Genomic DNA, 13,836 nt, shown 5'->3' with positions numbered 1-13,836 from the left:
CCCGTGGAGACAGGGACAGACTGAATGGGAGGACTCTGTACTGATATGCCCGCCCCTCGAACCATAGCCGGTGCGAGGGGAATGGAGACATGAAAGTAAGCGCTCTTCAGGTCGATTGCCACGAACCAATCCTGACACCTGATAGATGTCAGGACGCGCCTCTGCGTGAGCATCCTCAACGGCAGTTTGTGAAGGTGCTTTGTTCAGGGTACGCAGACTTATGGGGCGCAACCCGCCGTCTTTCTTTGGAACGATGAAGTGTGGGTCATAACCCACTGAACGTCTTGGTTTTTGGACGAACTCTATGTCTGTTTCGCCAGAAGGGTGGTGAACTCTACCCGAAGTACGGAGGCGTCCCTGCCTTTGAAAGAGGGAGAGAGGATGCCCCGAAACTTGGGAGAGTCTCTGGCGAACTGGATCGAGTAACCAAGACGAACCGCCCTCATTAGCCACCGAGACAGTGTGGGCAGCTCTCAAGCTCCCAGGGACTGTGACACGGGGGATGGTTCGTCGGCTGGCGGAGCTAACCATATGTCCTGGGGTCCCCGGATGGAAGGTTGGCTCTGCCTTTTTGCCTGCCTGACGGGACAGCTGCACGCACTGTCGGTTTGAGAGTGGTGGTAGCTGTCGAGTGTGTACAACCTTACGCCTTGCCGGGCACAGTCCAGTGGAGTGTGCGATCGGCTATAAGTACGGGGAGAACCGAAAAACTCTGTGAGTAAGTGGGCGCCAGGCCCTGAAAAGGGTCCGGGTTTGGTGTCGAGGCAGGAGCCGTCCCGTACCGACCGATCAGAGCCGTAGCTGTGAAGGTGTTGCCCGATGTTGTTCTCCCTTGGCTCTTCCCATCAGTGTCACTTCTCGCGAGAAGGTTGCTGACGGGGTGAAGGTTTCCCCCTCGACTTCCGCTTCAGGGGTGCCGCCTTTGGGGGCACAGGAACCGTAGCCGAAGGTGAAGGGTTCCTGGGCTACTGGAAAGCAGACATCACGCGAGATCTTGGAGGCCTCTGGGTGGCCGAGTCGCAGCGCGGTAAAATGTGGCTAATCGCCACTGTCGGCTTCTTCACCGTCAAAAACTGCCGTGCGCAGTCCTCGACGGTGTTACCAATAACCCACCCTGCGAGACGGATGCATCAAGAAAGCGGACTTTCTCGGTGTCATTCATCTGCGCAAGGTTCAGCCGGGGGTGTCTCTCCTGGACCACTATGGTGGAAATCTCTCAAAGCCCTGGCCTGGCGGACCTGGATGGCCATGGCGTAGAGAGAGGGGGCAGCCTGGCACGCGGCAGTGCAAGGTTTCGAAACCAGTGATGCCGAAGTCCTACACGCTTTGGACAGTATGCGTGGCCAATTTCCCTAGGTGGTAGCCGTCTGCGGCACAGGTGCACCGCAGGCGCATGTTCCACCCGGGGGATCTCGACGTAGCCTTTGGCTGCCCCACCAACGAGGGAAGTAAGGGAGCCGGAGCTGGTTTCTCCGTAGCAGGCCGTGAACGGAGTACTCAAAGTTTTACACAGCTCCTCCTGCACCTCTGAGAGAAAAAAATGGCACTCGGGGTGGGCGCGGTTTGCACCGCGCTCCGACCCTCAGGAACCACGTGTCCCCGGATTAGCACGGTTGACATCATCTCTGCTTTCTCCTGAGCTCGACCGCTGGGGGTTGAGCTCAGATTCGTCAGAGTCGGATGCCAGTCTCCCTATGGATCTGCGGGCGACATCTCATCTACGTCACGCATCGTTTCCGAGTGCGTGCCTGCGGATCCGGACGTTCAGAAGAGCGAAGCGGGGTGCGATCGGCCCGTGAGCACTTGGCTGGCGGGTTTACATTCGCAGAGGTCCCCACATCACTAAAGCAGCTAATACAGGCGGACTTCGAGGCCGTAGCCACCGAAGTTGTGGACTTTGGGGCCGTAGCCACCAATGACACAGCCCAGGTAGCAGACGAAATGGTGGCTGGTTCCCGTAGGAAGACAGCCACCCGTGACCGCAACTTCTGAATGTGCGGGCAGATGTGTCAACGAACGCTGCTTCAGCGTGCTGGACGCCAAGACACCTAACGCTGCGATCGTGTCCATCCCCCTCCTCGATGAGGGTGCTGCACCCAAGAGAACAGCGGGCAACGCCGCGCTGGAGAATGCTCAGTCCTGAAACGGACCACCGCCGAGACGCCCAGGGGAAGGTCGCTGCAGGTAGGGACGATCCGCTGCTTTAGGTCGTAGATCCGGCAATGTAGAAGAAGAAGAATTCATTGAATTCGTTTTGTTCGTGGTCATGAGCGAAGACTCTGAAGAACAAAAGGTAAATAAATGCTGCACTCCGGCTTCCTTTTATACCGGACATCCGTGGGCGGAGACCGGCATGCAAATTTCATTCGCCAAATTTCATTGGCCTTTTTTATAGTAGTCAGAGTTGATTGGTTCTCAAGGGCGAACCCCATCTGTCGTTCTTGAAAGAACGTCGAGAGACCGACAGAATGGGAACTGTGAATATGTATCATCAATATTAGGCTACAGATTGTATTTTTATTAATTTTTAAGAAGAATTGTTTGTTTTTATGCAGCAAATGACAATGTGACATGATTTTATTTAAAGCCTCTTTTCCAGTTTCTAACATACAGATGATTTTGAATCTATGAATCTTTCATTTTGTTACAACACAATTGTATGTTTAAAGTCAGTTTCTTTCGTGGTACTTTATATTTTTTACCATAATTAAAAAGTCTTTAATTAACATCCGTGATTGATTGACAATATAAAAAAAATATTCATAAAAGTTAATGGTATTACAAATTTCTTCTCTAGTAAATTCATGTAGTCTAATTTAAGCATGAAAGTCAATCTAAAGTCATTTCAGTTGAACACAATAAATCTCATTGGTTAGAATCAGGGGCGTGTCTGTGAATAAACTCCTCCCATTTACACAGAGAATCAGGAAACTGAGATCGTCACAAACCTGTTACTCAGTTGAATAAGAACAGTCGATCATTTGATGATAATGTTGAAAATGAAATGAAATAAGTTTAATGCACAGATTCTGAAGTCCTTGCTGTGGATGTGAAGATATTTTTATTCACAACTGAACACTGAGAGTTCAAACTGGATTATTACCTCACTGAACTGAAAGTGAAACTGAAGAAGGATTGTGACATTTCACTCAGAGAGAATGACGTCTAAAAGTTTTTCTGAGGAGGATTTATCTTGTCCTGTGTGCTGTGAGATTTTTAAAGATCCTGTTGTGTTGTCCTGTAGTCACAGTTTCTGTAAAGAATGTATTGCAATTGACTAAAAAGCTATTTTTCAAATTACCAGATTGTCTGACCTTCTCGCTCACTTTCATCCAAGCAACGTCCTTTTTATTCCTCTTTTGATAAAAGAAGATGCATCATAAAGCTCCGGGTATCCACATACCGTAGGTATGATGACAAAATGTTCAAACAGCCCCTAAACTCAGAATGGATTCAAAAAACTCAAAATTCCCTTTCCGACGACACCTGAATTGTGAAAATCAGTTGAGGATTGCGAAAGTTATGATATTTATAATACCGAGGAATATGGTCAAATAGTTAACATTAACTACAATAGAAGTCGTGTGACCGAAAATGCTTATAATTCACACCTTTTTGCTTGTAACTTCCTTATTTTATAAGATATTTGCACGAAATTTGAATCGAATGTAGAATTTTGTTAGTTCTTTAAAATGTAATTATGAAAATATACTGTTTTATCTGGAATGGGCTTCAGACCCATGGTACCTCACTCAAAACAAATAAAATTAACAAGCGTTCCTTCATATTCATAAACATTTATTTTGAGAATACAAGAGAAAAAAACAATACACATCAAAATTAATTGTTAATTCATATTCATAGAACATATATTCATAGCATCAGTAATAATTTCTAGAAAAACACCGAATGATTTGAATACAGACGATGTTTTTTTTTTCAGAACGGCGCCTGCAGTACATTCTATAATCTACCCGCCACAAATGTGACTTCACAATTTCCGCGATTTAGTTAAATACTTTCTCCTCGATGGATTTCGATGAAATTTCGTAAGTAACAAGATAAAACCTATTCCACCTACATTTCATTAGTGTCCAGAGCTTAGATGAAGCCCACCGACCGGTTGGACGCAACGCAAATTTTCTGAAACCCGCGGTGACCGAGAAGGGGGAGTCTGCAGACCTGGAGCATGCAGTTTTGCGCCCCATGCAGTTTTAGGAACCTGTTGTTCCTCATTTCTCCACTAGGGGTTCGCTGTTCATTATGAACCACCAGAACAGACCTAACAGATAACTTCATCGTCTATCGCGAGTTAGAGGTATGGTAAATAATCGTTTTTCTTACTAAGAAATGGTCCAACATGCATCGTTTTTTTACGATTAATTGATATTGTTATGAACTAATTTAAACATATTAACATATATATATATAATATAGATATTGGTGAGTGTAATTTAAACTCAAAGACAATACAGTTAATACTTATTGGCGACCAGGTCAATGTTGTGTCTGGATAAGCCTTAGCTAACCACGTGTATGCCAACTCGATATCTCTTACTCATTTTCATATTTATTTTCTTTATAATTTATTCTCATTTTGTCTCCGTAGTCAGTGCGAGATGGCCTGTCCTGGTAAGATATTCTTCTGGCCCTGTTAACTTGCATTGCATTCTATATTATATATAAACTATTTCAGTTTAGCTGCACACATACTCAAGTTTTTTGTAAAAAAAATCAATAATTGAGCACCAACAACCACAAACATGTTCAAACTGAAATTGAAAACATAAGTCCCATATGGACCTTGATTTGAGTTGTTAAAGAGATGATCCAATTATCTATCGTACATACAATATACCTCTTTGATATTTTCCATTGAATATTTTAACTTAATGATCTGGATTATAATGTATGTGCACCTTATGTGGGTTTTATCACGATTGTGATTGTTAGTGCACAATTAATCCTGTATCTTGTTTTCTTAATAGTAGTTGTTGGCTGACTAATTAGGATTATGTTGTGATATCATTGATCTCGTTTGTAATAATACTTGGAAATAATTAAATAATATTAAATGATCATGCAGTTGTACTGTCTTGTTATTTAAAAAAGTTTTAGAAAAATAAATCTCTCTGAACTTGTATGAATTATAAATGCCAATTTTCTCTTTCTATCTAACGTAAATTGTATTCTCTCTTCAGGTAAAGAAATTCCATCAACACAGAGAGGTTGCGAAGTACCAACAGTCAGCAAATGCACCTCTTGCTGTTCACTGTATCACTGTCCATTCTGCAGTATTTCTTTTTACAAACCCTCAAAGAAATATAAAGTACAGACTCATCTTCAGCTTCACTTTTCAAGGGCAGTTGTCCATGACGGTAACATATTTGTGAATTGTTTTTATAATAATGGAATGCTGATGTTAAATACATGAAGTTAAAATGTAAATTTTGATTGATTTTCTTTTTTTCAGATTATACAATACACCGATGTGGTCTAGGATGTCAGACAAGATTACATTACCATTGTGTATATTGTTCTTTAATTGTATTCCGAGGTGTCCACTTTGTGGACCACCTTACCAGATGTAAGATCAGCAATGGAGCATTGACCAGCACTGTTTCATCCACCATTTATGATGTACCACTTTTGACTGCCACTTCACATACAATTCATGGTGTGCCACCTCTGACCACTGCTACACCCAACAACATGCCTGGCGCTGTGCCACTCATCAGTAGACCACAACTACGTAACAGGATGGTTGTTAGGAAAAAATGCCCTCATTGCCACATTACCATTCAAAAATTTTTTTAAGAAAACATATGGAGAGAAAACACACAAACTGTAGAGACGACATTACAGCAACTCATCACCTTTATACTGACTGCATAGACAAAGCTAATGGTGTCTATGCAGTCCAGAAACATTTTCTTTCTACAAGTGTTCCGGTCCATGTTGTTTACAAAGTCTGGGGAGCAGAGCAGAATGTCAGATGCGAGTTGCCAACCTGTCAAGTGGACATCGACTTAGCTAGGAGAAGTGGACTAACCCAATACAGATGCTATCACCTCAGGTCACTAGACTACTGTGGATCCTATGCTGATGCTCTTACTCTGTCTGAAAGTACCCTGACAGATATGGTTGGGTTAAAATGGATCGGAAATGAAAGAAAGACAGACTGCCTACAAAGACAAATAGTGGCCACCCAAGACAACAAACCCTTGTCTGTAGCAACAAGGGTTACAAGGCCATCTTCCAAGAGGTGCATTTCTGTCTATGAGCCACATGCATCATATTATGCCCAATATGGAAGAATAATGGTCACATACAATGTGAAGCAGAAATCCTGGCATTGCCCTTGTGCCAGGTCAAGAAGATCCTGCCTCCATAAATACATTGCGAAATGGCACCTTTTCCAGACTGAGCGTCAGCTATTCAGGACCGTTCAAAGCACAGATCATGCCAGTCCAATTAATGAACATGTTGATGATGCAGGTCTACTGTACCCTCCACCAAAAGAACTGGAATCTATGATTCGCTACACCTTGAACAAGAAGACTATTCCTGCTATTATTCCTGAGCACCTGGGTCTGCCTTCATTTTCAAGCACATACCCAACCAGCCTCATTCCTGATGAGATGTTCTGCCATAGATGTGCTGGAAATGTACCCTTATCAGACCCTCTGCTCATAACATCAAAAGCCAAAATTTTTACAAATACAAGAATTATCAATGGTAAGTATTTATGTGATTTATGTCTGTAATTCTAAGGATTTATAAAATAGCACTAGTTCTGAATATGTACTAAAGGATATTGCATCACAAATTGTATAACATTGTATTTTTCAGATGTTTCTACCTACTCGAAATGTTGCCACCAATGTGGAATCCACTACAGGTATCAGGAGTGGAAAGATGGTCTGCACAATTTTAATGACAGTGTAATCCTTGACCTCCCCTTTTGCCTGCATATTAGAAACATGCTACAGGTCAGGTTATCCAAAAAAATGTACCGTTACCTTACTTGAAAAACACAGTAGTGCCTGGTAAAGTTTTTCAATAAGTGCATAGCAATTATCATTGATTGTCTTTTCTTAAATCATAGGTCCACACTGCTGTTGGAAGAGTGGTTGAGTGTCTGGAGCTCACCTTGAGGGAAAAGTTTCCTCCAGCTAAAACAGTGCCCCACGCCTATCTCCATTTTGAGGCACTCACAAAACACGGGTATGAATACACTTGTGTGACATGTGGGGATCATCCATCCGTTGTAATCATGGATCTCCACAGAAAAGGAGCATTCAACATGTCATGTAAGTCAATGTCAAATGTATTTATACAGCGCTATTTAACTCAACGGAGGTTGACCAATGTGCTGCACAATAAAACAGATTGAAGGTAAGTGTGCTACCATGGACCAAATAGATTTTCTGTGCTTCGGGCAAATAATGCTTTCAGGTCATTTGACACAGGATGTGCATGTGTTTCCACAGCAGGCTTTAATTGTAGATAATATTTATAATATTTTGGCTTTCTTTGTTATTAGTGAGTGACATCAAACCACCGCCAAAGAATTATAACGGCTACGTGGATATGGAAGACTTCTGGGAGACACCAGCCCTGCAAATGATTGGTCGTGGCTTTGTAAAAACTAAGTCTCTTCTTTTATATGGCTCCTATTGACATGTGTAAAGCTGTTTGCTGTTAACATTTTTTTTCAGGTTGTTAAGGACAGAGCGGCAACCCCTTCACTGTTCACCCCAATTACCAATTCGGGGCACCATGGATTGGAAGACATACACGCAAGTCAAATCAGTATCTCAACACAGAGTTTGAGAAAATCCACCAACCCAAAGAAGCTGAGATTTGTGATATAACTGTTTCTGAAGATAGACTTAAAAATGAGCTTTACACGAAAAAGGTAAAGTACATTTTATTTCTCATTTCTACAACTATCGCCAGGTTTATCTTTGTCAGGTAGTATTGTAAGATTATTTTTGTTGCCACTGTATTTTGATTTTTAGGTATCAGTGATAAGAAAGCTGTGCAAGGAATGTGGCATTGATTCCATTGGCTCAAAAACAGACCTCCTTGGTAGACTTTCATTGGAAATGAAAACGAGACAGACTTATGACAAAGTGTTTGAAAAGATTTGGGGTGCCTCTGGTGAGAAACAAACAGTTGTGTTTTGAATGTTTGTGACTGCCACATTTGGGGTGTTAAACTTCTGTAACTGCTGGCTGACATTGATTTAATAATAGAATATTATACCTGAAATAGATTTAATAACATAATTATTATTAATAATAATAATCTTTGTTTCAGGAGGATGGGGTGTGGTAATGTGCCCTTGTGGCATTGTGTACACTATAAAATGCTGTTTACGTGCAGAGAGTCCGAGAGACTTTGCAGATATCCTCCTCTCATGGAAGCACATACCAAATGTTGTAATCTATGATTTTGCACGTGGACTGGCCACACACACACCAATCTTCGCTCCCCAGAGGTGCTAACCTTCACACCACACGAAGGTCGTCTAGCTGACCCCACAGACAGCAACATAAAGATGGCAAAGGAGGGAAAGTTCAAGATCTCCCTACCATGGCTTAATATAAAAAAACAAGTCCCCGACAGCCACGGCCATCCAATTACAGGCTCTGCAGAGCACTATGTCCTCAATGACAAATTTCATGAAGACAATTCGAAAGATCAACGAGATGCTCGCCGCAAGATTGGTCTTGTAGCCCAACTTGCTGGTAAAGTAAACAGCCAGGTTGTGGAGCAGTTTTTTAGCAAATTAAAGAAAAACAACTACTTTCTGAATATGACCCTTCCATCAACACACATCTTCCTCATGAGAAGTATCATCCACCACCACGACAGTCAGAAGAATTTGAAAAGACTAGAGGCCTTCAAGAGAGTCTTTGGGACAGAAGTTGTGCTGAACATCAATCACCAGGCTGTTATTGGTAATGTTTGGATGACTTCCATACGACTTTAGTATCGGTTATAAACATAACTTGTACCGATATTGTCATGTATCAATACTTTGTGTTTATGCAATCAAGCTACTTTAGATATGTCAGAGACCTCCACTCAGCCTCATGTTTCAGAAGACCAATTGACCAGTAAGTGATCAAACCGCTTTTTTGGCAATTAGTCTGTCACTATTAAAGGGTTAGTTCTCCCCAACATAAAAAAAGGTATTTTTTTACTCACACACATGATGTTCTACATGTTTTGAGACCTCCCGGTGTCTTCGGAACACAAATAAAGATATTTTCGATGACTTCTGTGAGTTTTCAGTTCTCCTCATGGACATATTGGTAATAGTTCCTGTCAAAGCCCAGAAAAGTCCTAAAGACATTGTTAAGATGCTCGAGACAAAAGTAAATTGTAACATTTCCTTATTTGCATGTGCCCCCCATTCTTTTCTAATATCAACCTTGTTAACCCTAGCCATATTAATTTTTGACTTCTGCTTTTTCATTATCGTATCGTATTTATATTGCATGTGTATTATACTTGATCTAGTTTTGCATGACTTACAGATATTTCTGGCTCAGAGGCAACAGTAGATGTGCCACCTTTACCAGAGTCTGTTCCCCCTTTAACAGGAATAGGTATGGATAATGCCTTTGCACTAACTAACCAAACATTTTCCATTGCAGTTCATTATGAGTGACAGAGTTTGTTTCATTTTATTCCCTTAGTAGCCTCTGCAGAAGGGATCATGCAAGATTTTATGATTTTAGAGGATGCAGATGAAAATTCAACCCAACCTTGGAAGAAGCCTCATAATCCTCTACAAGACAAATTGGTAGATGTTCATGTCTTCACTAACAATTTTAAAATACTGTCCATAATAGCCTGTTTTATTTAACATCTACAACTTGTACAAAAACGGAAACGTCCTTTTATCAGGTCACGTTGCCTTTCTTAACAATTTACAAAGCATTTCTGTTAATGCCTTGCTATCTTTTGACCTTTGCAGCTCAGATACATACTTGACACGAGGCGGCTGGCTGATGAGGTCATTGTGAAGGAGGGAGCGACATGCCTCACAAGAGCAGATTTTTGGACTTTAGGTTTGAGACGGGACATGGAGTCAGATGTTAGTAAAATTTGCATTTGTATAGTTTTAATGAAGCAAAAATTAAAACATTGGGTGCAATGTATGCTTTTGGTTTTATTTGTTTATGTATATTTTTCATATTTTCAACAGATTGGAAATGCCTGCATGAAAATCATCTATGAAGATGCTCGAGCACATGTATAAATCTTTTTCTAGTGAAATCTTTATGGCACTTTTATAGTGTCTTTTTCATATACGATTAATATAAACAAACTATGAGCTTAATTTTTACTTTTGCTCTCACAGGGCAAAGACATATACATTGCCGACCTGTATCTTGTTCCAACATGGAAAACTGATAAAGATCCCCTAGCGTACTTACCTGTGAGTATCGAATGCAAAAATCATACTACTTGACACAGAGACCGTAAGTCTGAAGTAATATAACATGTTCTGTATTGATGTTGTGTGTTTTTTAAGAGTGATGCTGACATGAAGGATGCCCTTGTGTTTCCTGCATGGACACAAGCTGCCGGACCAGACCATTATGTTTTATGTGTAAGATTTTTCAAGTCATGGTCTAGCTGAATAATATTTTATCTGTATCAAGTTTTATTCAGGTTTATCTACTCTGTGGGTTGGTGGGAATGTTCTTTTACGCTGGATTTACAGAGGGTGTTCTTACCCCAGTTTCATAACGCAAAGTCATAATGCAATTATGAAATGGTTTGTATAACACTCTTTTGCCATAACCATTGATAATGCATCCCTATAGGTCCTGAAGCCACTGTTAAGAGAGATCCTCCTACTAGACTCCCTGTATAGCAATCATGAGTCTGGTTTTGGAGATGACCAGTACAGAGACATCTTTAGGTTCACAGCTAAGGAATATTTGCCCTGTTCCTATGGCATATAATGTTGTCATGCGGTTGCATTGTTCCAGTGTTCAGATTGTTAATGGCGGGTTGTCCGATTTTCCGAATTACACTGGTCTGGACCAACTCAGTTCACAGGACGGACATTACTCGAAAGATTGGGGTATAGTGTGTCTGTTTTGGTGATTTTAACTTCAACAACGGCTTAGATAAATCGGACACCCCACCTTCAAGTTATGAGATTATAAAGTTATATGAGATACAGTTGCCATGTTCCTATCGCATAATATAGACATGCATCATTGCATAACATTGCATTGTTACAGTATTTTGAATCAATTATGAGTTGGTGCTTGTCATATTAACAGTCTGCTTTTCATAGCAATGAGCATAATGTGAATATGACAACTTGTTTGATAATTTTAAGTTTGGTCTTGAAATATTAAACCAACAAAGCAAAATCATGCCTCTGTGAATGAGGTTCTTTGGGAGAGCGTCGGCTAAAATTTATGTGAGAGGAAAAATTGTTTAATTTATGGCCATATACAGTAGTCAACATTTGGATGAAAAAAGTGAATCAAAGTTTTCCGAAGACTAGAACGTTCTTGTTTTCGGACAACTTTTATTCACTTTTTTCATTCAAATGTTGACTACTGTATCATACTATTACATAAGCCCCCGATGGCTTTTTATGTTAATTTGTGTGCTTTACCCAAATCTTAGGAGTATTGCACATCGTCTCGATCCTGGACAGTGGACAGAAGTCACAGGATTGGATATTGGGGTGACACACAACTACAATACTACTGTTCATTTGTTTCAGCTCCGTAAATAAATTCTTATTTCTGTTTTCAAATTGTTATATTTGTATCCTAGGCCTTTCCTCAACAGAGCAACATCCATGATTGTGGGATTTTTATGCTCATGGTAAGTTATATTAATAAAGTTTTTATCACTTTTTTTGGGAAAATAAATTTTTACTCTTTTTCAGTATGCCCTCTACACTGTGCTGAACACTCGATTTAGTTTCACTCAGGTGAGATTTTGTATTTCATTGCTAAAAAGTCATACTTTATTGCTTGTCATTGAATATTAACAATGGAGACACAAATACTAATCCAGTCATATTTCACATTCTTTTAGCTTGACATGCCTGTAATCAGAGAGTGGTGGTGTCTACGTCTCATTGAGCGGTTTGAGACAGAGGGGTGCGTGTACTATTTTCTGTTCTATTAGTCTTGTATTTCATTTTCAATAGAAATTCCTTGCCAATAGAAATAACTGACCAAACTGAGGTATTAAAAAAAAAAAAAAGCTCCACAAAAGCTCGAATGGTGCAGGATGCCTTACACAAGACGCTAAAGGTGTTACAAGAGTGTGCTTGTGTTTGTGTGTGTGTGTCATTACTGTGAGATGACCACATGTCCCATATCAGTAGATTTTGATCTTTTGGGGACAATTTGAAAGTCCCGATGAGTCATACAAAATTATATTTATTGAAAACATTAAAATGCAGAAAGGTTTGTGTGATTATTAGGTTTAGATGTTTGGGCAGGGTTAAGGGATGGAATATATCATAAGCCTGATCTAAAATCAATGGATGTAAATGGAATGGAGTACTGGAGTAAAAATCTGATTTTTTTAGGTATGGGAAAAGGTTTGCCCACTGGAACGAGGATGCAAGGTGCCTGACTGAAGGGACATTACAACCTCTTTACCGGGATTTTCCAGGTCTAACTTATGACCTGCCACAACATGTTGTTGAAAGGAACCGTAAGTCATGCAACCAACCGTTGGTGGACTTCATTGTAGCAACAAGAGGAACAGATAACCACATTCAGGTACATGGTTCACGAATGCATTTAACATATTTACTCAACATAAATGATTTACAGAGACAATGACATTCTCAATTTTCTCTACACAGTCCATCATAAATGGCCAAAAGAAGTCAAAGTGGCTTGAAATGTTTTCCAATCCTTCTGCCAAGACCATGCTTGTACCTGTATACCTTGAAGATCAGGACCAAATAGATGACGTCTACATTCACCTCACTTCAGTTCTAGACAGGAGACCCACACACACTCACAGTGACACAGTCAAGTTTGTTATGGATGTCCTTTTTCCAGAGGTGGGTCCTATGTTAGCTTGCCAACCCTAACCCTAACTTGTTTGGGGTGTGATCCATCTTAACTCTTTCTTTGGTAGTCCATCATCTATGCTCTTGCTGCTTTGGAAAATGTCACCATGCTGGAGGCTGAGAACAAATTTTTACGAGGGCCTGTCATTGACATAAGGTATGTTATGATGCTATAAAGGAGAAATAGTTAAGCATGACCTCCTGCCATTATTTCCAATAACAATTTTGTCTACAACTGTAAATGTTCATTTATCAGTGAGCGGGAGCAGTTTGACAGGAGGATTGGACATTTTTTAAAGAAGAGTGGCAACCCATGGGAATCGTAATCTAGAGACATCCTAGGATAGTTTTTGATCATGGTATCAATAAATTTTGTTCACAAAAAACTTGTCTTTCTTTCTTTCATGAAGCGGTGAATTGTGCTGTTCTTCATAAAATAGTATGCAGTACACACATATAATTTTTTGTATTGATGGCGACATGGTTTATATGATTAGACTTAATGTCTGATGAGCTAAATGTGGTTAGTATTTGAATGTAACTTTATAACATGCCTATACATTCACAACAAACACTCAAGTCTCATATATATATATTTGTATATAACTAGGCCACATTATATTATATATTATTTTTGTACTCTATATCTGATCCAACTGTGTGTATCATTAATTTTTCAATTCACTAAAACACTTTGCATACTTTGTAGGCTATGTATTAAGACCATTAGTAGATATCTACAAATA

The 13,836-nt window shown here is 40.4% G+C and overlaps 1 protein-coding gene across 3 annotated transcripts; it reads left to right on the top strand.

Moving 5' to 3' along the window:
- Positions 1 to 2,947: 2,947 nt before the first annotated feature.
- On the top strand, positions 2,948 to 13,510 carry LOC130407827 (uncharacterized). Of its 3 annotated transcripts, XM_056731107.1 has the most exons (27): positions 2,948 to 3,207; positions 3,305 to 3,408; positions 3,944 to 4,318; positions 4,610 to 4,632; positions 5,202 to 5,378; positions 5,474 to 6,738; positions 6,853 to 6,992; positions 7,109 to 7,633; positions 7,722 to 7,921; positions 8,025 to 8,166; positions 8,326 to 8,969; positions 9,069 to 9,128; positions 9,552 to 9,623; positions 9,714 to 9,820; positions 9,995 to 10,114; positions 10,226 to 10,273; positions 10,382 to 10,459; positions 10,556 to 10,633; positions 10,851 to 10,948; positions 11,674 to 11,734; positions 11,827 to 11,877; positions 11,942 to 11,986; positions 12,094 to 12,158; positions 12,596 to 12,791; positions 12,878 to 13,081; positions 13,159 to 13,247; positions 13,347 to 13,510. In XM_056731107.1, exons 11-27 carry the CDS (start codon positions 8,567 to 8,569, stop codon positions 13,414 to 13,416), a joined length of 1,845 nt encoding a protein of 614 aa, XP_056587085.1. In that variant the 5' UTR covers positions 2,948 to 3,207; positions 3,305 to 3,408; positions 3,944 to 4,318; positions 4,610 to 4,632; positions 5,202 to 5,378; positions 5,474 to 6,738; positions 6,853 to 6,992; positions 7,109 to 7,633; positions 7,722 to 7,921; positions 8,025 to 8,166; positions 8,326 to 8,566; the 3' UTR covers positions 13,417 to 13,510. The 3 variants fall into 3 exon arrangements, with proteins under 3 accessions (XP_056587085.1, XP_056587086.1, XP_056587083.1); XM_056731108.1 differs by having other exon boundaries at positions 2,948 to 3,408; positions 9,717 to 9,820; XM_056731105.1 differs by having other exon boundaries at positions 2,948 to 3,408; positions 3,944 to 4,632.
- The last annotated feature ends 326 nt before the right edge of the window (positions 13,511 to 13,836 follow it).

The sequence above is a fragment of the Triplophysa dalaica genome, chromosome 19, assembly GCF_015846415.1.
Source record: "Triplophysa dalaica isolate WHDGS20190420 chromosome 19, ASM1584641v1, whole genome shotgun sequence".
Lineage (NCBI taxonomy): Eukaryota > Metazoa > Chordata > Actinopteri > Cypriniformes > Nemacheilidae > Triplophysa > Triplophysa dalaica.
The sequence above is the reverse complement of the archived record's forward strand: the minus strand, read 5'-3'. Positions and strand labels throughout refer to the sequence as shown.

Excerpts from the sequence above, each read along its gene's own strand:
- LOC130407827 (XM_056731107.1), top strand. The coding sequence starts at position 8,567 with ATGGCAAAGGAGGGAAAGTTCAAGATCTCCCTACCATGGCTTAATATA. Across the intron at positions 10,949-11,673 it reads CAGTACAGAGACATCTTTAG|GAGTATTGCACATCGTCTCG; the intron begins GTTCACAGCTAA and ends CCCAAATCTTAG. Across the intron at positions 11,987-12,093 it reads CTCGATTTAGTTTCACTCAG|CTTGACATGCCTGTAATCAG; the intron begins GTGAGATTTTGT and ends ACATTCTTTTAG.